This window comes from Drosophila persimilis, unplaced genomic scaffold (assembly GCF_003286085.1).
Source record: "Drosophila persimilis strain 14011-0111.01,24,50 unplaced genomic scaffold, DperRS2 tig00000663-arrow-arrow-pilon, whole genome shotgun sequence".
In the NCBI taxonomy this organism is placed as follows: Eukaryota; Metazoa; Arthropoda; class Insecta; order Diptera; family Drosophilidae; genus Drosophila; species Drosophila persimilis.
The window spans coordinates 1,337,880-1,365,832 of record NW_020825331.1 but is presented as its reverse complement, the minus strand read 5'-3'; the positions used below and the strand labels follow the sequence as shown (position 1 = coordinate 1,365,832).

Here is a 27,953-nt window from a genome sequence, read left to right as displayed (position 1 = left end):
CTGTGTGTCAGGTTATGGGTATTTGAACTAACGTTTGTAATGCTTCAGTTGGCAAATATTATTTAACATTTTTACTAATGAAATAACTGAATTAACTGCTGAACAAAAAGCAATCCAATGGTCTTGCAACCCGAGGGCTAACAGAAGAGAAGCGCACAGAAGCAGAAATACAAAAAAAATAAAAAGAAAAAAAACAAAAGAAAAATAAAATAAAAAGAGCTACTAAAAAATATATATGTACATACATTTATATATAAAACAACATTTTAGTTAAGTTGTCTTCGCCACTTGGGCAAGAGCCCGCTTCAAACTTATTTTTGGTTTGAGCTACTTTTTTTTTGCTGCAGGTTTTTTCGGCTTAGATAACCCAAAGATCATATCAACACAAATGGGGTTTAAAAGAATACAACTTTAATATGTATTTGTATCGTGATTTTTTCAGTGTCTTATACAGATATCATCGGCCAATAAGGAGTGTGTGTGCTGGTGCTTATATTTATGGTAAATAAATAAAGTTCTACGTAGAAATGTGTATTTTACAGGTACACTTACATGTTCTATGTAGTATGTAGATGTGCCGTCTCTACATGTTCTACATGTAGTGTAGAGTGTAGAAACGCGGCGGAACACTAGCAAAAGAAAAGAATTTTATTAGGCTATTGGAACGCTCTTGCTTAATGTAATTTTGATGAAACAGCTATTATTTAAAGCGATTATATTTTTCGATGCTATGAGACACACACACACACACAACCGGGAGATCGATCATTTGGCGAGTGGCCGGCCAACTTCCGTCTGTTGTGGCGTCAACTAATCTTTCACTTTTCCTCAATCAAGTTATTTTCTTAGTGAGATCGGTTAACGACATCACTAAACATACACACAGATGTATGTAAATGCCAGTACGAGGAAGTGGCCTCATGGTTCAACAACTCTCATATAACAATATCGAACACCCCAAAAAACACCCATGAAAACGATTTATCCCTGTCCTATAGTCATAGGACAAGCCAAATGAAATCTAGTAGGAATCTAGTAAAATATAAGAAAAAAAAGATCAAAGCAACCCAAAAAATTAATGTTCCTTATTCATTGAGTCGTAAAAGTAAAACTAGAGCTAAACTTGTATTCGGAACTATTTGTTTTATTTAAAAAATGACGGAAATAACCGCAAGTGCAGACTTGCAGAAGTGTGCCGAGCCAGAGGATAAGCCATCACAGCCAGCAGTTCTCGAGATCATAGAAGAACTTGAGAAAATTCACGGATATTTTGAAAGTTTCAGCATTGCGTATTACATGAACAAACACAAGGCGGAGGAACTTTACAAAACCATGGTCCGATTGAAGCGAATCCGAGATGAATTTGAAAAGCAAAAAGAGCGCTGCGTGGACTTGATTAAGCGCGATGGAGAAAGCCAAATCATTCTGGATGTAATCGAGTACATTGATGACGCATTGCATTACATCCGTTGTCTGCAGGATGAATACATCATGCAAGGGGTCGACAAAAAGAAACCGATGCATTAAAGGTAATACCTGCTCTTCCGCACAGACTGGCAGTTGTAAAATATTTGTAAATTTCAGGACAAATACAAAAGTGGACATACATACATACATACATGAAAACATGTACCAAGAAGACAACAAGTCTGAATACACAAGGGTCAAAAATCGATACAACGCGAAGGAGGGCAGTTTCAAATGAATGGTAAGAAATATATGGTATCTATAATACATTTATTCAACATTTTGAAATTTCAGAAACAGAAGATACAAATCGAACAGAGTTGGAAACTAATCGACAAGGATAAACAGCTCGAACCAATATTATTACATAATTACAATTACAACAATTACAATAAACTATTCCAAACTACCATAAAACCATAAACATCATGGGTATATCTTGAAGTCAGGAAAGACCCCACCAGCAGAGTACGTGCAAAGCTCCATATGTCAAGTAGTACATTATCTTCCTGCCATCTGGCCCTATTTCGGGGGGTTTTCGCTCGAGTATGTACCTATTAGTACTCGTATCAGTTTGTTTGCTTTGTCTTTCACAATTGCAACACAACACACGCAACGTGTTTTGTTTTCTTCTTTTTTTTTTGGCTTAAATGTCATTGAATTCGGTCAGATGCTTTCGTCAGTGAATTTGCACGCATTTCAAAGACAAAAACTACAATCGGATCGAACACCAAAGTACATGCTATTTTCCTTTAAGAAATAAGAGTAAAGAGTAAAGAAATTTTCCAACAAGAATAAATCCACAATAAGTGTCCATGTGTCTTGTATATAAACTAAATAGAGTAATATTATATTCAAAATGAATTAATTTCTAAGACTGAAAATAAGATATAAATATGAATATTTCTTTCCAGCATACATATGTATGTATAACCATTCATTTGCTATAGGGAACTATTCATGGAAGATAACAGAAATTTTTATGAAAGAACTTGTTTTTTTTTCTATCAAAATATTACTAAAAAAATCTCGTCACATTTATGTATAATTTAACCCGAAATTCCCCGATATCGAATAACTGCATCACTGCACTACGAACGGTAGATCATGCGCAAGATCATTCTTGTTTAATCGGGGCTCTCACTCTCACGCTCCCCCGTATCTTTGGGAGGCTGGGATCCCGGGCCAGGAGAGTGTTATCGTAAGCATTAAGTCTCGTTTACAGTGTGGGAGATTAACAGGAATTTCGAACAGGGAAAAGTGTTTCATTCTGAAGCTGTCACTCTCTTCCCTGCCCACACACTCTCTCTATTCTATGGGTTGGTTTTGGCCACGTCCACGAATGCAGCAACAAAAACACAATGTAAACTATGCTCAGCACCTACTCTCTCAGCTTCTTTGCTACTGCGACAGCGAGAGAGATAAAGAGAGAGAGAGACAGCTGCGTCTGTGAGCGGAGTCTGAGCTGGCTTGCTCGTGCGTGTGTGTGTGTGTGTTTACAGGTAAGCGAGCCCAAGGTGTGTGTAGAAAAGGTGAGTCAGGTGAGGCATGGCCTCTTACGAGTCTGCAGAGGCAGACAAGACAAAAGTGCGGAGATATTATATAAATAAGTTTTTCGAAATTAATTTTGCTACTCCAATTTTGCTACTGCAATCTCCAGATAGAAAAAAAAACTGGATCCATTAGAGACAGAGAGAGGGAGGTGCCCTCACCTCTAAGAAAATACACCTTGAATAAACGATTTTGAATGGACAAGCGGTTTCGTCTCGCTCTTTTTTGTTTAAGCGCTCGATCGGATCAAGACGACGCCGTGTGCTAGTGAGAATTATTTTTAGTCTATTTTCGACTTTTGGTGCGTACAGTTGTGGCCGATCGCTCAGTCGATACGTTGTTTTGTTTTGTTTGTGTTCGTTCTCTTTCTGCTGCTGCCTCTGCCTCTGCCTCTGCCTCTGCTTATGCTTTTTTGGCCTAAAAGAAACGCGCACTGAGATTTTTCGGCTTACGCTTGTTGTGAATCGGGTACGGAATTGCTCTTTTAAAGTTTGTTTTTTTTTTACATTTATCTATGTGCAAGAAATGGAGAGATGTGGTATTTATGTGTTTGTATGGGGTGCCCTGGGAGTCGAACTCTTACGTTTATAGGGTTCCGTTCCACCAGAGATATTCTATTTCTACTTCTGTGTATACTTTTTTTGTTTGTGATTAAAAATATATACAAATTTATTTATTAAAAGAAGTGTTTACTTCTCCTTTTTTTAGATCTTTTAACCGAATACAATACTTTCATGATGTAATTAAGTCACCAAATAACAATAATAAATAATAGTTATAATTACAAAAAATTTCCTGAGCAATCTCTGTACAGTGGAATGACTATTTAGAAACCCATAAATGTTTCCACTGTACCAGAGAAACTGCTCTGAAAATCAAAAGACGACCTTTAAATAGATCAAAACGCAAAGTTTGGCAATCACAGACTTTTTGGATTGTACAAATAAAATGTGACAGGAGTTGGGGTTGGTGCTGGTGTAATGGTGGGGGTAGTCTCTGTTCGAGGAACGGAAGCATGTTCAGCGGCCCAGAACCGACTCTATAATTTTGAAATTCTTTCAGCTTGACAAACATCCCAGTCGAACAGTCCCACAGTCCCCCAGTCCCCCCCCCTCACCACAGTTCGCCGCCAGTAGGCCCGTGCTCTGGAATTTGTGAATAGCAATTTTCTTCTCTCCCGCTCGCTCTCGCTCTTGCTATCTCTCTCTCTCTCTCTCTCTCTCTGTCTCTTGGTTTAGATGCATGAACGTGTTGTGGCTAACACGGATAGGTGCATGTGTGTGTGTGTGTGTGTGTGTGAGGCATCAACAAGTTTAGAAACGGGCTTTGGACACTCGAGGCCCACTCTGTGTTTGTGAAGGGGGGCACAAAAAGTTCACAGTTGAGGCGATTTCATGGGGATAGGTCTTGGAATAACAATTAACCATGGGCTTTCGTTGGATCGTTGCAGGGAATGCAGCCAAGAAATGGCCCCAGTACATAGTACACCTTGCACTGCCACTGGCTGTCGAATCGTTCCAAATCGCTTGAAGCACTCGCGCTGCAGATAAGCCAGCGAATATGAACGTCTAGAAGAGGGTATAGTCCCCGTCCATCCATCTGTCCATCCATCCGAAGAGGAAGCCTAGGCTTAATTCTAGAGCAATGCAATCGCAACAAGTCCGTCCAATAAGCACCTATGACAATCTGGGTGCCAGTGCCACCACCCATGTGGCTCCACCAACCAAGCAGCAACAGCTACAGCTACAGAAACATCTCCAAAGAGCTGGAGAAAGTCCCAGGCAGCCGGAGAGAGCAGCCACCGCCAGAGGTGTGAGCGACCAGCTTCTGTCGAACGGCATGCCGCCGCAGCCGCAGCCCGAGCTTGAGTCCGAGGAGGAGCTGATGAATGGCAGCGGTACCAGCCACAGTATAGCCGCCGTTAAGGCGGCTCTCAACGATGCCAAGTCGAAATTCTTTGGCATCAACAACTACGACGAGTATGAGTCAGCCGTCCAGCCAACGCAGATGCCAATGCCGTCTGTCAAAGCCCATTCACAACAGCCGACCATTAAGCCGGAACCAAAGTACCAGAACGTCCCACAGCGCCACAAGCCACATGCCGCAGACGAGCTTCCGGCTCCAGCTCCGGCTCCGACTCAGACCATCGAGCCAGTGCCAATGCCAATGCCAATGCCAGTGGTGGTGCCACTGGCGGCCAGCAGTCCGGACAGATCCCTGCGGTATGCAACCACCTATGAACAGATACCCCTGAGTGACTTGGATGCACCGCAGCCGTCGCAGGTGAGTGTCAGTATCCGAATCCCCCAAGCCGCATCCAATTGATAGATCTCTCCCGCTAATCTGTCGCTCTCTTTCTCTGTCCCTGTACAGGCTGTCTACATGAGTACTACGGTGCCGCAGAATATGAAAGGCATGAAGATCGCTGGACGACATACGCCGACCCGCAATAGTCTGAGACACAGTCGCATGATAGTTGTGAATCACAAGAACCATGACAGTACGTTCTTCATTTTGATCTCCATCTCCATCTCTGGCATTAAATACGTGTGTGGGTGTTGTCTCTTCCATTTGCAGGTCTCCAAGCGGCATATTCCAAGCATATCCGCAATCTGAACATTTCCCGGCAGCTACTGATAATGCAATTGGCTGTGGGACTACTGATCGTGGGACTGGCCATCTGGATACTGTTGCTGGCGCCGAACGCTTCCATTCTGATCAATCCGTATCTGAGTGGCCTATCTGTAAGTGCAGCACAATCATCTGCAGACCTAAACCATGCTCAATGTTCCTGTTGGCTGTTTAGCTGTTGCTGGCCAGTATCGCGGGCCTGATACTACTGAGACGGGATCACAGGATCACAGAGCACAGGGCGCCCAATAGTTGCTATAAAGTCCTGCTGGCCGAATCCTATGTGTTCTCTGCCTTGGCGCTGGTCTTTTGCTGCCTGGCCCTGGTCTGTGCGGCCATCGAGTTCGCTGAGCTGGCATCAGCTGTGGACGGTGCCTGCGGACCGGCAACCAGTTCGCTTTTAAGCTATCACAACTGCACCTGCCTAACGTCTGCAGATGATGGGGCAGATGATGCGGCAGCTGATGGTAGCAGTCCCCCGAATGAGTAAGTACTCTTCAATCCCTCACGAAATAGTTATTTTTATGGGAATCAACTTTTGCAGCAGCAACAGCAGCAGCAGCGAGGAATGCGGGGCATTTCGCGGTGAATGGAAGTATCTGCTGGCCTTCTCCATGGCCCTCAATGCCCTGGGCATTGTTGCAACATTCTTATACATAACACTATTTATTTGTTGCCACCGCAACCGGAAACACTTTTACACGTCTGTCTAAAGGAGGGCTAGACCCTCGAGTCCATTACTTGCATTACTTGAATTCTTGCTTTTAATTTAAAATAAATTATTTACAAAAACAAAAAACAAAGCGTCACGTGCAACGGTAATGCACATGGGAGAAAGTCATTTCCATACGCTCTGGCTGCCTGCATGTTTGGTTTTTCGGTTTTTGGAGGCCACTTGCCGCTTTCACTTTCTTTACAGAACTTTCGACACCGAACTTCCAACTTTCGTTGAGAGCGTAGAAGGTGCCCTGGATTTATTGAGTCAATTGCAGACTAAATCAATCAGAAAACAACATACATTGCATGTGTCTGACGCGGTGGACGGTTAATGCTCGAGACATAAGAGAATGCCCGAGAATGACAAAAACAAGGCACATGTTGGGTGCAAGATTGAGGTAGATTATATCACTAAAAAGAGAATATCTCAAAGCAAACGTGATGGAACATTTGTGGTGTACTCCTCATGTCTTGCCCACCTTTGGGTGTTACATTTAGAACACTTTTTCACTTGATAATTTCGTCAGGTTATAGCAACTGTGTGGTAAATAATTTTGCTCAATTATCTGGTCATGAAATGTATTTTGCAGCCAGGTATTTCGGTTGAAATTACTATAATAATACCTTTGCTGCGGCAGCGGATTATAGTACACCGACCTAATTGCCATGTGACAGATAGTCGTGGAATATGATTGATTGTCAATGGGGTTTTGTGGCAAAATATAATCATAATAATTTCAATAGCCAGTGCTCGTAATTTTAACAGATGGAATCATTTCATTTGATGGCTCGCTGGGGCGGAACAGAGAATTTCTCTGGAATCGGACAACAGGCACACTCCAAAAAATAACAACAGATCACGAACATGTTGTTCTAAATGAAAAAGAAAAACGACAAAACATACCCCGTTTTAGAATCCAGTAACTCCGCCGGGTTTACGAAAGTCAGAATTCACCAGAATGGTGCCATTCTTTTGGGTTATGCCGCATATCACAGAGCCGCGGTTCAGATAGCGTTCACAAACATGTCCCCTGGTCTCAAGGCTCTTCACATGGCTATCCAGCAGACCATACTCATAGAGCAGGACATTGGGCAGCATCTGATGGTGAATGCGACTGGCATCGATGGCATATTTGATGTTCGCCTGCTGCCAAAGAATCCGCACCAGCAGCGGAACGAGGGAGGATATGATTTTGGTGCCACCAGCGGCACCAACAACCAGCCGAACCTTGCCCGTCGTGCGCTCAGTGACGATGAGAGGGCTCATCGAGGACATGGGCCGGGTAGTCGGTGCCACCCTGTTCTTGCCTGGGACAAAGGGTAAGTCAAAGTAGTTCCTCAGATGCTTGATGGAGAAGTCCGACATGGCATTGTTGAAGAGCACACCTGTACGCTTTCCTGTGCGTCCGCTGCCGAAGCTGAATCGATAGACATGTATTATGTAGGGGTTCAGAAGGAGAAGCAATAGGAGGCAAGAGCCACGTGGCTTACTAGAAATTGATGGTGCTGGTGACTGAAACGGCATCGTTGTCGTGCAGCACCGATGTGTGGGCCGTACCGTGCTCCTCTCGCACACGTATCTCCGCGGGTGCCCCATACGACCGGGGGCTATTGAACGTCATAGAGTCATCGATTTCTTCGGCCATGGAAGCGGACACCTTGGTGCTGGTCATGCTTTTCAGTAGCTGCAACAGAAAGGAGAGGAATGAATGCATTTGAAAGAGACAGCTAGAAGGCACTCACCTGCTCATCGGCCACTTCGTCGAGCTGCCAGCGCTTAACAAAGCCAAATTTCATGGCCTCAATCATTCGATGTACCTCCAGGGGCCCCATATCGCTGGTGCGTGCAAAGTCCCTACGAAAGTGTCGCAAAATGCTCATTATAAAGCCCAGGACATGGCCGCTGCCTGGCAAAGGCGTCAAATGCAGATCGTATTCGTCGAGGGGAATCACCAGGGACTCGCTAATTTTAGCATCGGCGCGGTTTAGGTCCTCCTTGCCTATAACACTGCCCATGTCCCTCAAGTCGGCCAACAGGTCCTCGGCCAGAGATCCGTTGTAGAAGCTGTGCGGTCCCTCCATGGCCAGCCGCTCATAGGTGCTGCACAGTTGGGCAGGAGGCTGAATGAAATGGCCAATGGGCCAGAAGTTCTCTGTTTTGGGATCGATGAACATTTGCCGCAGCAAACGATCAGCTTTGATCATATCTCTGTTCAGGGCAAGGGCATCATATTGATGCTTATACAGGCGATAGCCCGTGTGACACAATGCAAGCGTTGGCTTCACCAGCTCCGACCATGGCAGCCGGCCAAATCGCTGATGGGCGAGTGCATAGCCAGCTAGTTCAGTGGGCACCGCAATGGACCAGCTGGACTGCTTGAACTCCTGCTCGTCACGGAAGATGGAAAAGTTCTCGGCCCGCAGGGACATGGGTGATATTTCGCGGGCAGAAATGCTGTAGGATTTTCGCTCTTCGTGTATATAAATTTTCATCAACATGCCACCGCCGAGACCCATGCTCTGCATTCCGATGAGACCATTGCAGAGTAAGGCAGAGAGAGCGGCATCCACAACGCTACCGCCATCTTCAAGGGCCTTCCTGGCCATAAGACCGCAGACATCGTTGTCGGTGCAGATGCCAGCCCGCGCGAATTCATGCAGCGGTGAATGGGAGGCCGGCAAGGGATACTCTGGATTCTGTGGCTTTCTATTCACTTTTTGAGGAACTAAATGGGCCAAAATATAAACGACAATTTATACCATTTAAGTACAAGCTGTGTTAATTGTTGCTCCTTAATGGAATGGAACTCACCATCCTTCTCCAGAAGCCTGTACACATATATTGCAACCAGGATGCCAACTATCAGCGATATGAAGCTGCCTACTGAAATACTTATATACATTTCCAATAACTAGATTTTAATTGCTTGCAATTTTATCGCGTATCATCGTAATGTAATGAGTAATAACAATATCCTTGCATTTCAAAAGCCTGGTTACAAGGTGGGTTAGCAGAAGGAGGTGCGTACATCTTCGCCATGAAGCGCAAGGCGTCTGACCTACAGAGGGTGGTAAATATAAGTAATATCGATATTTTTCTGTTTAAAAACCAAACGAAAATAAAATATTCATATTGATATTTAAGCAAATGCGGACATCAGGGCAATGAGGCCACATTTCCTATTTTGATTTCGATCTTCTTTCACGAACCGAATATAGGCGCTCGATGTTTAGCTTATGTATCGATGTATCGCCAAAACGAACATAAACAAACGAGGAGATTGGAGGTGCCTTTAAATTTATCCTGGGCTATTAACAATGGCATGCTGCTGGCTTACATTATCGATGTGTTCGATTTGGCTTGTTTTAACGAATAGGAGAAGGTCGAAACGCCCATAACGGAATATCTCCAGCAGAATATGTCTGTCAGCAACGTGTTCTTGCTCCAAGATGCGGATCGGATTTATGGGTCTCCGTTCCGACGAAGTTGACATCGTTCGGTCTGTATGCAAATAGAGGGACAAGTACCCCAACGTTGAATCGCCTTCCTCAAATGACAGTCAATGAACTCCTCTGGCAACGGGAAGAATCCGACCGCCCTAAAATATGGGGGCTTTAAAATTGGATAGTTTGTAATTAGAAACGGGCGAAAGATTTCCTTTGGTTTCACGGTTCACCTTGTTATAAATACGCCTTGGGTCAGCTGTTGCATAGAGGATTGCAACTGGCTGTTTGTATCGAGGTTTTAAATTCAAATGTCTATCGCTTAAGAAATTTATAAAGATTTCATTTAATTTGAAAACAGCCTAACAACTAACATTTTTGTGAACAAAGCAGGCTGCTGAATGCTCATATTTATACGGCAGCCCAAGCCAGTATTATTTTCAGTCAGTTCAGACAGTTCAAACTGGCAACATCGTTCCTAGTTCTATCGTTCTAAATTCCAAGTAAATTCAAAATTTCTCAGTTAATTTTTGGTAAAATGGACTCGGCAAAAGAATTTTTATTATTTTCGTTTACGCTTTAACTTTCCGCTGTCTATCTGATGCTGGACTTCTGTGGCTGTTTAAGGTGCTACTGATCGTGCAGTCTTTTCATTTCGTTTTCAAAACTCAGGAAAATTATACAAATTTTCGTTATTATTTTTTACATAACTCACACGATGGTTACGGATAGCACCGATTTGTGAGTATGAAACATATTCTTCCCGTCAAAAGTTTAAAATTTGTTTGATTATTTTCAGAAACATCCCACACTTTGTTTAACACGTTGGATAAATCAGTTATTAAATTAATTTCAAATTAAGAACTTTTGGAACTGATGTTGTCTGTAAGTATAGACAATGCTCGCGTAGCAGCATATGCAGGAATATATGGAAAATATACTGATTACTCTCTTGTTCTTAATTAATTTCAGCTACCGAAATTTACTTACAATAAATACACCTTGCAACGTTTATGCTTTGTTTTGAGTTAATATTTCTGGAATAGGAATAGCGAGGAGGAGTTGGAAGACAGGGCGGAATGGGCAGTGGCGTTGGAACAGAGCTAGAACATACTCCGTACGCAAAATGTTAAGAAGAGCTTCTGTCTTCACACCTGAAAGGAAGTTGGGGCAGTGGCCCCCCTGCTGCTCGCCGCTGCCCTGTCCTGCCTGCAGCCAGCTACTGCCACCATTCTTGAAACAAATTTAAATTCAATTTCGATTTTCTTTGCCCTCTTTGGGTCAGCTGTTTAGTACAGGTCTGCATTTCAAAAATCGATAGTGCCGATAGTGCTCTTTCCTAGCATCGATAGTACTGTCGATTGTACCATCGATTGTTATTGAAGTGGTTGAGGCAACAAGTAGTTGGTTGATAAGATATATTGTCTCGACACATTAAGTACACGCAACGTGCCGCGTCGGTCGTCGGGTATACAGATACTTAAAGTAATTAAAAAAGTTTGCATATTTATATAGCAGATTTGTTACAGTTTTTTCCTACCAGTAAAACTCAGTTGTTGTGTGGTTGGATTCGTTTGTGTTTTTTTTCAAAATATAAATTGTGCTACAAACCAATAGAGCGAGAGAGAGAGAGAGAGCAGTCAGTCAGTGGCCTGCAAATGTTTTAAACAAACTCGAAAGATCGTGTACACCTAATCCCCCCCTCCCCTTCCATGCATAAATATTTATGTACATATGTATGTATACATACATATGTACTAAGAAAGACATATCGTACGACGACTTGGAGAGGGCGGCATTCGTTTGTGTCTTTATCTTTTCCTCCGCCAAATGCACCCACACACATGTGCACTGGCGGCTGACTGCTGCTTGCTGCCATATCTGTGTACATTTGTGGTCCACCCATCTGTTGATTTGCGACCTTGCAACGATATAATTACTATTTAAAATGTTGTGATAGTACCAATGCGATTTCCATTTGATAATAGCTCTCTCTCTATACCGCTGACTAGACGTCTACTTACCGAATATCCATACCGTCTCTGTCTATCCGAGATGTGGGTGAAAAAGTTCTGAGCAAGTCGCTCAGAATGTAAGATGATTCATATAGTAGATGATCCCTCAACCTCCCCATGGGCATGAAACACTTTTCTTTCTGATAATGCATTACTCATGCAAATTTCAGCCAAATATTACATACTTTAGTAGATTTCTGCCCTCAAATATACAATACTCTTCTCGAATACTCGTCGTACACGTGTCCAGTACACATTTGTATAAAACTTTCACTTTAGCAATTTGTTTGCATTCCCATAAATAAATAAGCAAATGTCTGAAAGGTGTGTCCGTGTACCCAATACGCATGAGCCGTAAATAAGAGCCACTAAGCCTGACTCATCCCATCCCATCCTTGGATGGTCTGTGGCTTGGGAATATCTACAAAGTTTTTCAGTTAATCTTAATAAAGGAAGGGGAATCACAGCCAAAACCCAAGCTTCCCTCACCAGAAACTTTACAACAAACTGGAAAATCTCATGCGTCATTCCACAGAAAAGCAAAGCAAAGCAACAGATTTGGAGTACGAGAAGAATGTTTGTTAATTATGATTAATTCTGACTAATCATGTGCGTTATTTTTTGAGTGACGTAAGCCCAAAGTATATGCTACATATATTTTTAGATGAGCATACAACAATAAGAGGGCTGCTCTCTTCCTCTCTCTCTCTCTCTCTCTCTGTCCCTCTGTCTGCTGTGCTTGCTTACAAAACATAATTAATTGTTGATTTGATGGGCTATTCAGTAAATAAAACCACGAACTCACATAGCCTTCGTTTCTCGGTTACTCTTGATAAAAACCGCTGATTATTTTATATATTGTACATATATATACAATATGAAATCAAATATAGTCGCAAGTGTTTTTCAAGAAAGGAAAACTACAAGTGAATTAAATTTAGCAGATTCATCAATCACTATAGGACTGTAGAAAATGATAGATTTTGTCGCATATATATTTTAATCGTCTTGAGAAATTGAGCGAATTTTTAGAGATATTTTTTGAGTAGTTCTCTTATCTTAATTATAATTGATATTGGGTGTAACGAAGGATTACAACTGATAATGACTGGTAAAGGCTGAAGGGCGAGAGTCCTCTCACAGGCGTCGGCTGGCTCAAGGTAAATTTACTTATTAGGTAGTGTCGTCACCACATCTGCTCTCTTTCGAGGACCATCCGTTTGTCAGTATGCTTGCAAGCGTGCAGAACGTAAAGCGTTTGCTCTCTTTCCAACGCTTGTCTCTCCAAGAGCCACTAGAGCGTGGATGCTCCTCACTGCAGCGGACGACACTACCCTTAAGTAACTTCATCATGGGCTCTCTCGATCCCCGCAAAGCCTTCTTACACATATTTAATCTTTTTAAGTTATTTTTTGGCCTATCTGTTAGTTAGTAATGCCCACCAAAGACACGATTGCTTTTAACAGCTACTACAAGTTTCCTTATCTATGTGGAGGTGTTGTTATTTACAATCAAACCACTTCCTAGGCTTTATCAAATAATTGCCGCCATTAACAGTCATTACTATTAAGACATTAAAGCCACAAGGTTCTTTTACTTTCAAGCTGTATAGATACATATCTAGATTATACATATGTAGCATATTCTTAGTATAGTATGTGTAGTAGTGACAACAACTGTATAAATAGGAAAAACAAAAACTTGTACGAATTCTGCATTGTTATTTGTTCCGTTAGTTAAATATTTTCAACGTTGAAATTAAACCCTAGAGTTTTTGCATATTTTACCTTTTTCCAGTACTTGAATCTCACACACAGGAACACCACCTAGAAATCTCCCCATAATGTATCCCTTTGTAAGTAGCAAAATCCCATTTATTATTTTATGTACTTATTTTTAATATCATCATGACTTTATTTTAACCACACCACAATTTTTGGCACGTTAATCTTACATTTTTGAAACTTTATAAACACATTGTACAAAGGCTGTAAACAAATTTTTACCTGTGAATTTCTTTATGATTTCTGCTTTGGTTTTTGGGGTAGTAAAAAATATTTAATGAGTTGCTTGGAAAAACAATTTAACAAAATAAACAGGAAATAAATTTAATTTGCATATAATTTGTTTATAGAGAAATATTTTTCAATAATAAATATCCATTAGGCAGCGTGGATGATACTTGATCTACGTTTACACGTGACTGACAATTTGTCATTCTGCTTTACAAAAAAACCCTCTTGGTGAATGGATGGTCCATGGTCCGTCTCCGAAACGAATGTATCTTTTCGCTTATGGGTAATTTTGACATTGAATCAACGTGTCCGACTGTCCGCTCAGAGTGTGCCTTGACTGTACTTCTGTCAGGAAATATTATAGTATTTTGCTTTTGCTCTGCCTAAAGCCCACAACACAGAGAATGTGAACCGAAAAGCTTTCATTATTCCAAATTATTTATTACATCTTCGAAAAAAGATACAAAATCTGCAAAACTAATCTGAAATTGAAAATGTTTTTGGTGAGCGCTTTTCTCGTAGATAATTATCAATTGTGAATATTTTCGACTTTTATAGGGTTCTGGAATGCCTTATTCATCGCATCCACCTACTACTAATGAGCCACCACCAAATGCGGCACCCTTTGGAGCTGGTTGGGTGCCACCGATGCAGCAGAATTCACCATACTCCTCCACGCCGCCATACCCACCACAGCCAAGCCACCACCAACCCCATCAACCCCATCAGTACCCACCCAGTCAGCATGGTGGCTATCCACCCTATCCGGCATCATCCGCCTCCGCATCTGCATCCTACCCGTATCCCAACTCCAATCCGTATCCTAATCCCAACTCAAATCCGTACCCAATGACACAATCGCATCCTTCCCCATCCCCGTCCCATAGCCATAGCCATAACATTCATCAGCTGCATGGGGGGGCTCAGGCTGCTCCGTATCCGTATCCAGGCGCCCAACCAGCTACCAATTCCCCCTATCCCACTGGCAGTGGATTCACTCCAGCCATGACAGCTGGATACGATGCTGGGCATGGTCATGGTCATGGCCATGGCCAATGGCAGGGTCAATGGCATGGGCATGAGCATGGGCACGGGCACGCGCATCGGTCACCCACAGCTCACAAAGAGGTTTGTCATCAATCAAGCTGGGCCACCACCAACGCACCACCAAAAACAGCATTCCCTTTCTTCACTGGGAAACGTCATTGCCATCCATAGAACCATTATCCTGGGACGTCATTGTTTCTAATAAATCTCATGCATACACATACTCTTCCAGGGAACGCCCACTCTATTCCCTGCACAAGGCTTTGATCCCGTCAAGGATGCCCACGACTTGCGCAAGGCCATGAAGGGCTTCGGCACGGATGAGAATGCGCTCATCAATATCATCTGCAGGCGTACGAACGAACAGCGCCAGGAGATCCAGCGCCAGTACAAGACCCATTTTGGCAAGGACCTGATCGAGGACATCAAGTCGGAGACGAGCGGTAACTTTGAGAAGTTGCTCGTGGGTCTGCTCCAGCCGATTGTCGACTACTACTGTGCAGAGTTGAACGATGCCATGGCCGGCATTGGCACGGACGAAGAGGTACTCATCGAGATCCTCTGCACGCTATCCAACATGGAGATATACACCATCAAAAACCAGTACTTACGCTGTAAGTTGTCAATGCACTGGAAAATATATCAGACATAAGACATCACCCATGGATCTTCCCATCTTTTAAGTGTACGGCGCACATCTGGAGTCCGAGCTGAAGTCGGAGACATCGGGCAACTTTAAGCGTTTGCTCACCTCGCTCTGCACAGCGGCACGCGACGAGAGCGGTCGCATCGATCCCGATCAGGCCAAGGATGATGCCAGGGAGCTGCTGAAAGCGGGCGAGCTACGTGTCGGCACCGACGAGAGCATGTTCAACATGATCCTGTGCCAAAGGAACTATGCACAATTGAAGATGGTGAGTGGCAAATGGTTTCCCCCGCGAATGGATGGATCACAATAGTTCTATTCTTTGTAGATATTCCAAGAGTATGAGGGCATGACTGGCCACTCGCTGGAGAAGGCCATCAAGAAGGAGTTCTCCGGTGACATTATGGAGGGCCTGATTGCCATTTTCCGTTGTGTGACCAACAAGGCCGACTACTTTGCCTCACGTTTGCACAAGGCCATGGCTGGCATCGGCACCAACGACACCCAGCTGATCCGTGTCATCATTACACGCTGCGAGGTATACAGGCAATCGGAGATTGGTCATTTGTCGGATTTTGTCTAAAAAATCTCTATTCTCTTTCCTTCAGATTGATATGTCGGACATTAAAGTGGCCTTTGAGCGTCTGTATGGCAAGTCTCTAAAGAGCTGGATCAAGGTATGATCTGATGAATGAAAATTAAGACTCTCATCTAACTTTTATATTTTACTTTTGTTGCAGGGCGACACTTCTGGCCATTATAAGCATGCCCTTTACGCTCTGGTGGGGGAGCAGCGCTCATCTTAAGTTTATTCCTATTATTAATTATTCAAATTAAATCAAATCAAAAGCAAAAAAAAAAAAGGTTCAATTATTCGAATATGTATTCTCTTTTTCCTATGTATTTTATTATAATTTACATATATACGTACGTACACACGCCCAGGGAGATGGACAATGTTGATGATGACCAACTTTTTGTAGACACTAAGTGCTCACAGATATTACCTGAATTTTCAGTAATTTGTTATAAACATTTTTTAAGCAAGCAAAGAAAGCCAAATATTTGAATGGTTCTACTCCTCCACTCACCACACCCTACATACACATACATTCAAAGGGCAAAATGATGTACCCTTACACACACAATTCTTTATTTTATTATTCTTTAAATTGTACAATAAAAAACTACCATTACGAGCCCAGTGAAAATAGATTAGATTTACTTCATCGAACTGTGCCTCAAAATGTAAATCTATTGCCTATGCTGAAGCATTTAAAAAACTTTCGAAAACATACACCGAAATTTTGTATTGTAGAATAGTATGCATTTTCAATCGTTACACTTTTATAAATATATCTACCATACATTTATTGTATTTGGAAAATGGGTTTTAACGTGACTAAGGCCTCTTTCTCCAGTTTGCTCTCAAATTAATAAATTATTATAAATGTTGTTCTTTCTCCATTAAATGGCATGTGTCGAGTTATTTACTGGGCTAAGAAAATATGCCTACATTCCTTTTTGATGGTAGTATATCATTGTTGATTGTTGAGATATACCTTTTCAAACCCCAGCCATCCCAAGTATGGTCACTGATTCGGGCCTGCTATTCAATTTTTTTGATTAAACCTGAATTCCTGATCTATTGGCAACCAAAAAAAAACGAAAAAATAACACATTAAATCAACACATTTGGCGAATTTTCTTAAATTTCTAGAGTTCCATTTAAAAAAAATTATTCTACATTTCTATGTCTAGAATACATGTAAACTTACACTGTGGCTCAGGCACAACATAATTGACCAATAGGTGTCGCTATTTTGGTCTACACTACAACTACACGCCATGTAACAGATCTCCAAATGAAAACAAAAAGAAATAAAGTGCAATCAAACTTGGAATGTTGAGGTCCAATTTGCCCGTGACATGCCTTCTTTTGATTGGAAAAAGCCCCCTTCATCGATTTGCGAAAAGCCGCAAAAAAAAGATAACGATTTTTCGAGTAACACAACGAAATGGAATACCTTTTACTTCATGACCCGAACCTCAATGAACATGGAATCGTTGCGCAAATAGTTCCGACTGGTTATGACCTTGTGGGGTATGTGAAAGTACTGGTTGCTCTGGATGAAGTCGTCGCTCTTCTTGCGCACGAAAATCGTCTTCACGTAGTCCTGGGCCTCCACCAGATTCGAGCACTGATCACGGATCACGACCTCGGCCTGCAGGCGACAGGGCCAGGCCAGCAATGGATCGTATTCTCCGGATAGAACATTCAGGCAGGCAATCAGATTGCGACCCTTCCAAGTGCCCTTGCCGTTCAAGTAGATATCCAGCTGGGAATAAAGAAATTATATTGATTAAAATATACTTTTTAAACGGAAAGATACGACTTGGACGCACCCTTAGAGCATAGCCAAATGCCTTATTGGAGAACATGGCGGAGTGCAGTATGGTGTCGTACTGCTTGGCCTCGTCCAGCTTCTTGGAGTAGTCCTTGATGCGAAAGATCAGATGACCTGCAATCAACTATTTAGCAATCACTCGGAATATGCCCCGGAGATCCTGGACCTACCCCTTATATTCTGAACACTGGCGATGCGCTGTTGCATGGCCATTTGGTTCTCCAGATCGGACAGGTTCTGCATGGTCTGGTGGAGGGACCTATCCAGATCCTGCACCACATTCTGCAGCTTATCGCAGCGCTCTTCCGTCTCGCACACAATATTTTTGACATTCTTTACCTCATAGTCGAGGGTCGCCTGCTTATTGGTGGCATAGTCGCTGGTACCCAGTTTGGTTTTAATATCCTCATTGATTTGCTGCAGGAACTCCTCAATCCGAAAGAACTTATCCCTGAGGAGTATCCCTTAAGCTTGATGTGAACAGACCTTTTCAAATGTGTTTCCAGCACTCACCGATTCAGTCTTTCGTTCTCAAAGATCAGTTCTTCGAGCTTGAGGATGTTGTCGTTCAGCTGGTTCTGGTGGAAGGTCACATCGATCGACAGCTGGTTCACCAGCTTCTGCGCCTCATCCAATTTGATCTCGACTTGTTCCTTCAAGGACTTCACACCAGAGAGAACACGATCAATAAGGGCAGGCGATCAGAGTTGTGAAAGTGGACCCACCTGAGTGATATTGCAACAGTATTGAAAGTCTATTTGATTCTGCTCCTCTGCATAGGCCCGCTGAGAGGCCTCCTCCTCCATCTGGCGGCGCAGACCCCCAAGGGTCTCGTTCGTGCCTCGGGTCCAGTCCTCGACCACCTGGTTCTGCTTGCGTATGTTGCCCACATCGGTGATCAGATGCAATCGCTGGCGTATCTCCTCGTTGAGCACCGAGCGTATGGTGCTGATGTCCTGCTCGAGGACCTGCAGCCGATGATCGGGCTGCTGATCCAGCCTATCCATGCTGACGCTCAGCCGCTGATTGTTCAGATTCTTGGATCGGGGACACTCCTTCAGGTGGGAGCGCATGCGAATGCGCGGTATGAACACTTGACAGCTGTTCGGGCACTCCTCTAGCACCTGGCCGCAGTGTATCAGATGTTCCTGGAACACAGTCACTGATCAGCATCCGATCAGATCCGACATTATAGTAGTTATACTCACTGTGAATGTCTGGGCGTCGAACCATTCATTACAGAACAGACACGAGGACTTTTCATACTTGACGATCGTCGTGGATTTGGGCTGATTCGGATTCTGACTCTGAATCTGATTCTGTGTCTGATTGTCCGATAGGTCTTCCCTCGACAATGCCTTGTTCAGCGACATAGTATGTTTGGTGTGTGGAAAAATAAGTATTTTCTTTATTATAATATGCAACGATCCATTAACGCACTGGCGTTACGAGAACCGCCCTAAACTAAACTAAATTCCGTGTTGAAAATAAATGATTATGAATTTTCTTCCTGACATAGTCATACACCACACCACAGCACAAACACACACAGCTACACTCCGCTAGGTACAGATACAGATTTGCACTTGTGTGGAGGCATTAGGGCGTCCGTGAAATCTATACCAACAACCATTGCGCCGCAGGGGTATGGGTAGGGGTACCACTGATAGCACACATCACAGCACATTTGATTTGGGGAAACAATCGAATTATATTGACCACTAACCCAGCGAACTCTTCGCCTGCTCTCCATAAAACGCTGCTAGCCAATCGGTCGGTCCTCTAGTAACGTTCTCCATCGGCCAACATATTGCCGCGAATGAATGCCGTGCCCCATGTACGTTTGTATGGCCTGTATCTTCGCCGTCGCACCTGTAGGCTACCTGTACCCATATGTGTGTGTGCCGTACGTCTGCGAGAGATATCATTATCAATGAAAATGGCTTCACAATCAAAAGTTTCGGTATTGCCTCAGCGAAATGCGAATGAGAACGACGCCAGCACCAACATCACCCCCTCAAAGATAACATAAAGCGTTGCTCGATGAACGTGAGAGGTCGCACCGACCTGACAGGTGCCCCTACCCCTGCGCCGAAGGCAGGGCTTTGCAATGCCCCCTGTATATGACTCAGGCAGGGACTGGCATCGGACTGGGACTGGGAGTCGTCAGCAACGAAAATAGTTGGCAAAATCCAGTGCAAATAATTACAGATAATGTGTGGAAATGAAAGTAAACAAATATAAATATATGTATATACCTACATTTATGCTGTTCCATCATCAAAAGTGAGTTCTATGAGTTCTACAGCAAGGCATTTTCTGCATACAATAGTCTACTATTATCTTACAGGTTAAAACCTGTAAGAATCCATCTGGTAATCCATATTCTAGCTATTAGATGACTGCTACTGGAGAACTCTTTTAACAATGAGAATAATACAGAAGGAAATACTGCCAAAGATACATACATTGGATACGCCATCGATAAATGTGAAGAAATCCTTCGGTCTGGCATAAAAACATATAGAATGTAATTTTGGAAAATTTGCATGATTAAAAAATAACACCTTACCATCCAAAATATATTTTGTAAAAATTGGTACAAAAAAAAACCTCAACTTTGGCTTGATATATCTTCTGGTATATATATCTCTTATCGGATATAAATCCCAATCTAGTGCCTTTCCTATACCCATTCATAAGAGAACCGCAATGCCGCCCAACTGTAGCGCAATCTGCCTCTGTATTCCGATATTTACAATAGAGAGTAGAGTAAATTAGTTTCTAGTACGCCCCCCTAACTCGATGTGGTTCCACACACACACACACAGATAGTAGATAGTAGATAGTAGATACTATTGTATCTAGCATGCGCAAAGAATTTTACTAGTGCGCGAGATCAGGGTCGCGTATGTTCTTCGTGAGATAAATATGAAGAAAGACACAGCACTTCGATTTTTCAACAAAACAATAGTTTTTTTTCGTCTTAGAAATAAAAATATATGTACACATAAGGGGGAAAATAAATTAATAATCAGTATAAAAAAAAACAACTATGGCCTAGGGTGGATCTACAGGTAGGTGGACTCGAACTTTTCGCGCAGCTTCAGCTTTCGCTGTTTGCCGGGAAAGATGCTGAAGTGCTTGATGTTGAGGCCACGCTGGAGCATACGGATGGTAAAGTCCGGGACCAGGCAGGCCACAGAAACGAGTAAGACCCACAGCCAGACTGGCAGGGAGGCCAACAGATTATTGTAGGCCCAGTATATGTCGGTGTCGTAGTCCCTGAAATAAACAAGAAGCAAGGCTAGAGCGGTGGATGGGGGATGTGGTATAGAAGAAGCACTTACAGATTGATAACATTGTAGATAACCGTTGTGACCATAAAGCCCAGTATGGAGATAACCAGCGTAAAGATGTACCAATACGACAGATACATCGACTCCAGCCAGAGCTTGAGGTTAACCACGATCACCACGCCCCAGATGAGTAGTGTGCCAAAGCAGGAGAAGGCCGCTGTCTGGCCAACGCTCAGGATCACATTGTTGAAGGAGAACATGCAGAAGGCAAAGTAGAATATGATGACCGCATGGTACATGGCAAAGAGCACCCACATCAGGAAGTAGGGCCAATGGAGCTGCTTGTTGTCCGTGTTCTTCTTATACAACTGTGGAGTTCTGTATAAATAGATTAAGGGATTACATATGGTTGATTCCTTCTGATTCTGGTTGTCTGATTGTCTCACCTCATCAGCTTCTCTTCGGTATAGGGCTTCTCGGTGATGGCAATGAACAGAATGGGCAGCGATGTGTAGATCACATTGTACAGGGTCAGAAAGAGTGAGTCGTAGACAGAAGACGATGAAAAGAGTGTATGGAATTGGAACAGAAACATAATCCCCATGAACACGATGTTCTTGTAGAAAAAGTAGAGCACCAGCAATGACAGCCGTACACTGTGGTAGTGTCCGTGGACCAGGAGCAACCGTTTCAGCATACAGAACTTGGCAAAGGCAAAGTCCGCACATCGTGCCGCCTGCCTGCCCTCACGGCCCATAATGCCGATGCCCACATGTGCCTCCTGGATCATGGACACGTCGTTGGCCCCATCCCCGATGGAGGCCGTGTTGTAGTTCTCATTCGATGTCTTGATCAATGCCACCACCTCGCTCTTCTGCAGCGGACTGAGGCGACAGCACAGCACGGCCGTGCACTTGACGGCCACGTCCCGGAATTCTTTGGCCACCTCGGACAGGGCCACGGCCAGACTTTTGCCGTCGATCAGCAGGGCACACTCCTGGCCAATGCCAAAGATGACCTCACGATCCAGGGCATTCAAGTGCAGCAGCATATCCTCGCGGTTCTTGCACTCGATGATAAAGTACTTTTTCGCATCGGGCGGTATGTGGCCACAGGCTAGGGCTATGTTCAGGGCTGTCTCCACTTTGTCGCCGGTAAGTACCCAGATTTTAATGCCAGCCGCTTGCAGGGAGACCAGCGTATCGGCCACATCATCCTGAAGAGCATCCTCCACAGCCGTTGCTCCGAGCAGATCGAGATCTATAAAGAAGTTGCAGATATATCGTTGGCCCTTTCTCTGTCTAATTCATGACTGATTTGATTGTTTCACTTACTGCTTTCAATCTTCGAGTAGCACTCTTCGCTGAGCTGCTTTCGGTTTTCGAGTGAACTATTGGCCTGTGCCAGCTCCTGTAGGAAGTCCCTATACTCCTCCTCCCCAATCATCCTGCGTGCAATGGCCAGTGTGCGCAAGCCCAGCCGTGCAAAGTCGCTGATATGATGATCCGTTTTGGTCACCAAGTCCGCAGAACTGTTGGCACACAGCGGGAACACGTAGCTCTCGGCTCCCTTGGTGTAGATCCACTTCTTGCCCTCCGCATCGCGCACTATGACACTCATGCGCTTGCGATCCGACGTGAATTCGAGGACATGCAGGCGATGGAACTTCTCCTCCTTCGGTTTGCCAATGGTGAAGGGACGCTTGTAGTCCATATGCGGCGGGACAATGCGCACGCTGAGTATTTCGTCATCGTCGCCGGTGTAGACCAGGCCCAGATTGGCACAGGCTTCCACCAGGGCCTTTTCATCGGGACTCGAGGCCTGGTAGTCGAGGGTGCTTGAACGGAAAGGAGTGCAATTCAAATGGGGAGATCATATGGATGTTGAGAATGTTTAAGTACTTACAATATAAAATCACGTATCTCGTTCTTCCTCCGCTGCGATTCGGCACGCACCAGAATGGTCGGCTGACGCGTGAAGGTCGGTGCCGCATACGACTCTCGCGAATGGGTGCTGGGGGAGCGAAAGATGGCGCTGGTGGACGGCGTGATGCTGCCAATCGGATTGGAAAAATAGGCATTGGGAGCCCCGTAGGAATGGGCCCGGCGGTGGCCGAGAGCCGCACCATTTTGGGCCTCGCCAAAGTGCGGGAGGTCTCTCTCTGAGGTAGAGCGTTGGAATTGCAGTGAAATTGGACGAAGGCTTGGCGAATGGATGGGCTGCTGGACGCCAGCAGCTCCATTGCCATTGGAGGAGGAGCCGCCCCCATTCAGCTCAGTCTGATTGATCTGTGTGTCGCTGGTGGGGGCGATGTGCACCCGATTGGCGGGACGGGCAAAGTTGGGACTGCGCTTCACAACCTGCGGCCGCTTGCGCCGCTCCCCGCTGTAGCTGTCGTCGGAGACCAGCAGGGGATTCACATCGGAGGAGGAGGAGGTCGTGGTGGTGGCGGCAGCTGCTCCATTCGGATGGGCAGACACCGAATTCTCGATGTTGTGGCTCACATTGAGCTCGCTCTGTTGACTAGAATTGTGGCTCTCCTCGGTGATGTCCGATATTGAGTACATTTCAGGTGGTCCCGACTTGTTGGCCGTGACCGCAGGCTCTTTCTTGGTGGTGGTGCTGCTGCTGGCGTCGGCCTCCTCCAGAGAGCCAGCGGCCACCTGGACAGTGTGGCATATGGTCAAGGCCTGGAAGAATACGCGCTGGTCCACCTAAAGAACACATTTATCTGGTGGTTAAAATATACATTGAAAGGGTGTTCAGATCGGGACTTGCATTGAATTTGTTTATGTCCAGCAGGGCATGGGTCTCCTCTTCCTCCAGACGCGTCTTCTTAAAGTGAAACTTTCGACCCGCTATCGAGCACTGCTGGAAGTTCATCTCGTTCTTGGTCAGAGTGCCCGTCTTGTCCGAGAAGAGTATGTTGATCTGGCCGAGCTCCTCGTTGAGGTTCGAGGTGTTTACGACACACTGCTGATCGGTATCGTTCTCGTACAGCTCCATGTCCCACTCCATGAAGAAGCCACCGATAACGCGCTGCAGCTCAATGGTGACATACAGCGAGATGGGTATCAGGTAGTTGAACAGGATCAGAAACGACAGGTAGTCCTGCAAGAACTGCTTCACGCTGTAACTGTCTGTGGCATCCCCCAGATAGGTAAGCTTTGGTATCACAAACAGCTCATTGTAGCTGCATAGATGGGAAGATGGAAAGATATACATAAATACAAAAGGGGGTATGAAATGTGTGGATGCTCACCGTTTCAGGAAGTACAGCAGCGTGACTATGGCTATCAGGGTCACCAGAATGACAATCAGGAATCGATTGATGTACGTCTCGCTGGAGGAGTTCTTGTTCCGTGTGAGCCGGCTGTTGAGCTGCAGCTTGGTGATCATGCCCGTGTAGACGGCACAGCCAATCACACACTCTGTGTTCTTAACACGGGACCCGCGCAGCAGGACATTCTCGGCGGACAAAGGCAGCACACGCCCCTCGCCGCCCTTCAGCTCGATTTTGCCATTAAAGCTGTACAGATCGGTGGTGGGGTTCTCGCACTCGATCATGCCCAGCTTGTGCATATCCTGCAGATCGACGGTGGGCAGCTCCCGGGGCACCATCAGGGTCTTCAGATTCGATTCCCCATCCAGATTGGCGGTGGTTATGAAGCACTTGCCATGCGGATCTGTTGTGCGCAACAGCACCAAATCGCACGGGACATCGCAGTCCTTTTCCACCACCACCAGGTCACCGGGCGCCACATCTTGAGATTTGATTATAGCCTCTACACCATCCCTGATAATCGTCACTAAACATATATGGTTAGTATATATGTATATTAGAGGGGCCCTTTCAGTTATAGGTAGAATGGGTACGCACCTGGTGAGGCATTCACCACGTTATCTGTTCTAAACCGTAGAATATCTTCATAGCCCTGCTTGGCGGCAGTGACGGCAATCACGAATACCAAGGGCAGCAGTGAGGTCATCGGCGACACAGGACTATCTACAAAAGAAAAACCAATCGAGGAATATAACCTGGCAGATACCTATGTATTGGGGTGAATATTTACCAATTAAAAGAGATATTATTGTCATCACCAGGAAGTAGAAATTGGCAATGCGTCGAAACTGTTCCAACAGATTTTGTGGCAGAAATGTGATCAATGTATATTTTGTTGATTTGATGCGATTTTGATTGGATGGCTTCTTCTTTTTGCCCAAATCGGGCCCGCCAATTTGTATTTGAAGCCAATCATTTATTGTACTAACTCTGGAGCCCTGTGAAAAGAACAGACAGGCTTGAAACAGCGATAAAGAAAGCGATAAATCGTTTAAACAAAACTTAAATCGATAACAAGCTTTTTCTTAGGAATTTTTGTATTATCAATCGGTTCTATTTGTCGAGCTGTGAATCATCTTCATTTTCTACGGCTATGTGTACTTAAAGAATATCTTTCTAAAGTAGGTAGTAGTACATGTGCTCTCGCATGGGTGTAAAGCAATGCCCGACTGACGACGAATCTTTTTTCCAACTATCAATATGAATATGTTTGGGTAAAGGTTAATAGGGTTAATAAATATATACATATATATGTACATATATGTAGCTCTTCCTATGTGTCGCATAGCTCTATATATACATACATACATAGTTTCGTTTAAGAAAGTTCGGCACACACGCACCTTACGCCTGTGCCATTGGAATGTCTCCTTCAGATGATAGTGATAGTGATGATGATGATTCCAGTTGTAGGTTTCCCGATCTATCGGCCAGACTCCGCCCGACGGCGTTTGTGGATAGGAGCCAATGCGATCGATGCGTCGAAATCCGCTTAATTGCTCATGGCCGAAGAAATTCATTGTCTAACAACATCTGGAGCTTGGAGCAACGGGCATTTGGTGGCTGTTCGCGTGCAAGATCATTCTCTGGGATCTGGGATGTTCCCTGTTGTAATGGGAATTTTTGCGGGATTTCGTTTGTTCTGTTGTTGTTGTTGTTGTTGTTAATGTGTATCCAAACAAACACCTGGCTGTTGCTATTGTTTTGTAGGGGATATGGCTATTGTTATTATTGTTATTCCATTTGGTCTCCCGCCCGAATCGCGTACACACCGTATATACACCGTATGTATGTACATTTATCGACTTTTTCTCAACACACATTTAAATGTGTATAACCTTAAAACGATGTTAAGTGGGTAATTTTAACACTTCAATTGAAAGGTTCTATGATGCACATCCACGTCCATTGTAGCACATGTCTCTACTTCGTACATACGTATACTCGTATTTACATATATCTATGGATCTGTAGTGGCGGATCAGTGCGTGGTACATATTTGACTTTCGTGTTTACATGACTCAAACTCTATGAGCACACAAGACGCGTTTCACGTAATGGAATGGAAACTCCGCGATTAAACACTCTACAGATGTTCAGGGGCTTAATCCTTATAGACCAGTAGTATCCTTTAATGTAAAGTCCCGATCGATATTATGGTATTTATTTCCGACAACGACAAATAACAGGAGGTAGGTATAGTATAGCACATAGCGCGCACTCGCGAGATGCCCGCCGCGTGATGATGTGATGTTGTGCGCCACTTAAAAGCCGTTCTCATACTGAGAATTGGATCTGCATTTCCATTCCCATTCCCATTCCCACTCCCTTTCACAGCTTCAGGTCGTTTCTCAGCCCCACACGAGTATATTCTCAGCTTTGGGACGCACAGCTGGCGGAACCAATAGAACGCTTCAAACTTATTGACGTCGCTACGTCAGTCGAAGTTTTGCCATCTATTCGTATTCCAATGTCTACGAGTATACACCAGTAATTGCTCACACATATTGTAGTTGATGGGGCGGGTTCAAAGTGCATCAATGATGACGTTCCAGTCAAATAAAATAAATCACATGAAAATTTATGTTCCTTGAGCTTCATCGGTGAATTTGTTTGGGTTCTTGGGTTCTATTGAACCCGGTAATTGCGTTTGCACTGTGATGCTGGGGGCATATCGTTTTGTTCCTAAAAATTATAAAAGTCCCATGTGCAGATATTAAGAGACATTTAAGTATGATCTTCAACCTCGGTCGGCCAGAGTATGGATACCCAACCTTATCGATTCGGTAGCATTTGGTATTTACTTCGGTATGTAACAATTTACGTCTCAGCTTTTGCCTGTGTTGGATCCGAAAATTTCAGTGTTCTTTCATTCTTCCAAACTTTGTGACCGCAGTACTTGCAATCGGTATTTGATAATTCTGACTGAAGGAATTGTTCGGGTTTCTTTCATAGTCTTAGAGCGTTCCCAACGGTTAAACTTCGATTTTAAATACGGTCTTATTGGGCCAAGGGTCAGCGAATACAATACGAAATTCTTAAGATTGCTATAAACGATACATCAGGTGCACGTGAAGCTTTTGTGTCTTGTGTACTTTGTGTACCCTCGGCAGCAAGCAGTGTCAAGCAGCATTCAAATGTCAGTTGATATCTGAATAGATATTGACGTTCTGTATGCTTCACACACGTGCACATGCAGCCGGGCTCGGGCTTCATGTCTGTTCGGAACTCTTCGTATCCATTTCAGATTCGATATACCCAAGGCGAACTTAGTAATAAGGTGATGTCATCCACTATGGGGAGGACCATCCACTCCCTCTCGGCGCTCAGAGAGACAAGCGCTAGGAAGTGCACGTTTGCATCACTACGA

At 44.2% G+C, this 27,953-nt stretch overlaps 5 protein-coding genes and 2 long non-coding RNA genes across 11 annotated transcripts; 4 read left to right on the top strand and 3 right to left on the bottom strand.

Annotated features, from left to right (window-relative positions):
- Positions 1 to 280: 280 nt before the first annotated feature.
- Positions 281 to 9,269, bottom strand: LOC6599418 (glutathione hydrolase 1 proenzyme). The gene is made up of 5 exons (XM_002024432.2): positions 9,179 to 9,269; positions 8,110 to 9,092; positions 7,858 to 8,051; positions 7,271 to 7,784; positions 281 to 629 (listed from the first exon to the last, which is right to left on the bottom strand). Exons 1-4 carry the CDS (start codon positions 9,267 to 9,269, stop codon positions 7,277 to 7,279), a joined length of 1,776 nt encoding a protein of 591 aa, XP_002024468.1. The 3' UTR covers positions 281 to 629; positions 7,271 to 7,276.
- LOC6599416 lies at positions 1,129 to 1,872 on the top strand. The gene is made up of 3 exons (XR_003409043.1): positions 1,129 to 1,529; positions 1,585 to 1,708; positions 1,762 to 1,872. It is a non-coding gene; the product is annotated as an uncharacterized LOC6599416 (long non-coding RNA).
- On the top strand, positions 3,354 to 6,430 carry LOC6599417. 3 transcript variants are annotated; one of them, XM_026991316.1, is made up of 6 exons: positions 3,354 to 3,486; positions 4,469 to 5,307; positions 5,392 to 5,518; positions 5,596 to 5,762; positions 5,825 to 6,135; positions 6,197 to 6,430. In XM_026991316.1, the coding sequence occupies exons 2-6, from the start codon at positions 4,663 to 4,665 to the stop codon at positions 6,360 to 6,362; spliced, it is 1,416 nt and encodes a 471-aa protein (XP_026847117.1). In that variant the 5' UTR covers positions 3,354 to 3,486; positions 4,469 to 4,662; the 3' UTR covers positions 6,363 to 6,430. The 3 variants fall into 3 exon arrangements, with proteins under 3 accessions (XP_026847117.1, XP_026847118.1, XP_026847116.1); XM_026991317.1 differs by having other exon boundaries at positions 4,469 to 5,301; positions 6,194 to 6,429; XM_026991315.1 differs by having other exon boundaries at positions 6,194 to 6,429.
- Positions 9,270 to 10,329: 1,060 nt separating the features above from the next.
- On the top strand, positions 10,330 to 10,822 carry LOC113566296. Its single transcript, XR_003409042.1, has 3 exons — positions 10,330 to 10,551; positions 10,610 to 10,695; positions 10,783 to 10,822. It is a non-coding gene; the product is annotated as an uncharacterized LOC113566296 (long non-coding RNA).
- Positions 10,823 to 11,220: 398 nt separating this feature from the next.
- LOC6599419 (annexin B11) lies at positions 11,221 to 16,988 on the top strand. Of its 2 annotated transcripts, XM_002024433.2 has the most exons (8): positions 11,221 to 11,295; positions 13,623 to 13,680; positions 14,399 to 14,968; positions 15,120 to 15,501; positions 15,572 to 15,801; positions 15,862 to 16,071; positions 16,142 to 16,210; positions 16,274 to 16,988. In XM_002024433.2, exons 2-8 carry the CDS (start codon positions 13,669 to 13,671, stop codon positions 16,337 to 16,339), a joined length of 1,539 nt encoding a protein of 512 aa, XP_002024469.1. In that variant the 5' UTR covers positions 11,221 to 11,295; positions 13,623 to 13,668; the 3' UTR covers positions 16,340 to 16,988. The 2 variants fall into 2 exon arrangements, with proteins under 2 accessions (XP_002024469.1, XP_026847126.1); XM_026991325.1 differs by lacking the exon at positions 14,399 to 14,968 and having other exon boundaries at positions 11,226 to 11,295; positions 16,274 to 16,339.
- Positions 16,989 to 17,031: 43 nt separating this feature from the next.
- On the bottom strand, positions 17,032 to 19,747 carry LOC6604640 (TNF receptor-associated factor 3). Of its 2 annotated transcripts, XM_026991326.1 has the most exons (7): positions 19,668 to 19,747; positions 19,150 to 19,299; positions 18,667 to 19,089; positions 18,455 to 18,603; positions 18,112 to 18,392; positions 17,940 to 18,055; positions 17,032 to 17,872 (listed from the first exon to the last, which is right to left on the bottom strand). In XM_026991326.1, exons 1-7 carry the CDS (start codon positions 19,692 to 19,694, stop codon positions 17,564 to 17,566), a joined length of 1,455 nt encoding a protein of 484 aa, XP_026847127.1. In that variant the 5' UTR covers positions 19,695 to 19,747; the 3' UTR covers positions 17,032 to 17,563. The 2 variants fall into 2 exon arrangements, with proteins under 2 accessions (XP_026847127.1, XP_026847128.1); XM_026991327.1 differs by lacking the exon at positions 19,668 to 19,747 and having other exon boundaries at positions 19,150 to 19,650.
- A 1,203-nt stretch (positions 19,748 to 20,950) lies between these two features.
- LOC6599421 (probable phospholipid-transporting ATPase IF) lies at positions 20,951 to 26,382 on the bottom strand. The gene is made up of 10 exons (XM_002024435.2): positions 25,927 to 26,382; positions 25,314 to 25,521; positions 25,121 to 25,246; positions 24,503 to 25,049; positions 24,019 to 24,433; positions 23,146 to 23,954; positions 22,575 to 23,077; positions 21,687 to 22,500; positions 21,292 to 21,618; positions 20,951 to 21,226 (listed from the first exon to the last, which is right to left on the bottom strand). Exons 1-10 carry the CDS (start codon positions 26,101 to 26,103, stop codon positions 21,013 to 21,015), a joined length of 4,140 nt encoding a protein of 1,379 aa, XP_002024471.1. The 5' UTR covers positions 26,104 to 26,382; the 3' UTR covers positions 20,951 to 21,012.
- Positions 26,383 to 27,953: the final 1,571 nt, after the last annotated feature.

Excerpts from the sequence above, each read along its gene's own strand:
- LOC6599417 (XM_026991315.1), top strand. The coding sequence starts at position 4,663 with ATGCAATCGCAACAAGTCCGTCCAATAAGCACCTATGACAATCTGGGT. Across the intron at positions 5,308-5,391 it reads CGCAGCCGTCGCAGGTGAGT|GCTGTCTACATGAGTACTAC; the intron begins GTCAGTATCCGA and ends GTCCCTGTACAG. Across the intron at positions 5,519-5,595 it reads GAATCACAAGAACCATGACA|GTCTCCAAGCGGCATATTCC; the intron begins GTACGTTCTTCA and ends TTCCATTTGCAG.
- LOC6604640 (XM_026991326.1), bottom strand. The coding sequence starts at position 19,694 with ATGGAGAGCAGGCGAAGAGTTCGCTGG. Across the intron at positions 18,604-18,666 it reads ACTGTTGCAATATCACTCAG|TCCTTGAAGGAACAAGTCGA; the intron begins GTGGGTCCACTT and ends TCTGGTGTGAAG. Across the intron at positions 18,056-18,111 it reads CAGTGTTCAGAATATAAGGG|GTCATCTGATCTTTCGCATC; the intron begins GTAGGTCCAGGA and ends AGTTGATTGCAG.
- LOC6599421 (XM_002024435.2), bottom strand. The coding sequence starts at position 26,103 with ATGAATTTCTTCGGCCATGAGCAATTAAGCGGATTTCGACGCATCGAT. Across the intron at positions 21,619-21,686 it reads ACCGAAGAGAAGCTGATGAG|AACTCCACAGTTGTATAAGA; the intron begins GTGAGACAATCA and ends CTATTTATACAG. Across the intron at positions 21,227-21,291 it reads ATCTACAATGTTATCAATCT|GGACTACGACACCGACATAT; the intron begins GTAAGTGCTTCT and ends TGTTTATTTCAG.
- LOC6599419 (XM_002024433.2), top strand. Across the intron at positions 15,802-15,861 it reads ACTATGCACAATTGAAGATG|ATATTCCAAGAGTATGAGGG; the intron begins GTGAGTGGCAAA and ends TATTCTTTGTAG. Across the intron at positions 16,072-16,141 it reads TCATCATTACACGCTGCGAG|ATTGATATGTCGGACATTAA; the intron begins GTATACAGGCAA and ends TCTTTCCTTCAG.
- LOC6599418 (XM_002024432.2), bottom strand. The coding sequence starts at position 9,269 with ATGTATATAAGTATTTCAGTAGGCAGCTTCATATCGCTGATAGTTGGC. Across the intron at positions 9,093-9,178 it reads CAGGCTTCTGGAGAAGGATG|TTCCTCAAAAAGTGAATAGA; the intron begins GTGAGTTCCATT and ends TGGCCCATTTAG. Across the intron at positions 7,785-7,857 it reads ACCAGCACCATCAATTTCTA|CTTCGGCAGCGGACGCACAG; the intron begins GTAAGCCACGTG and ends CTATCGATTCAG.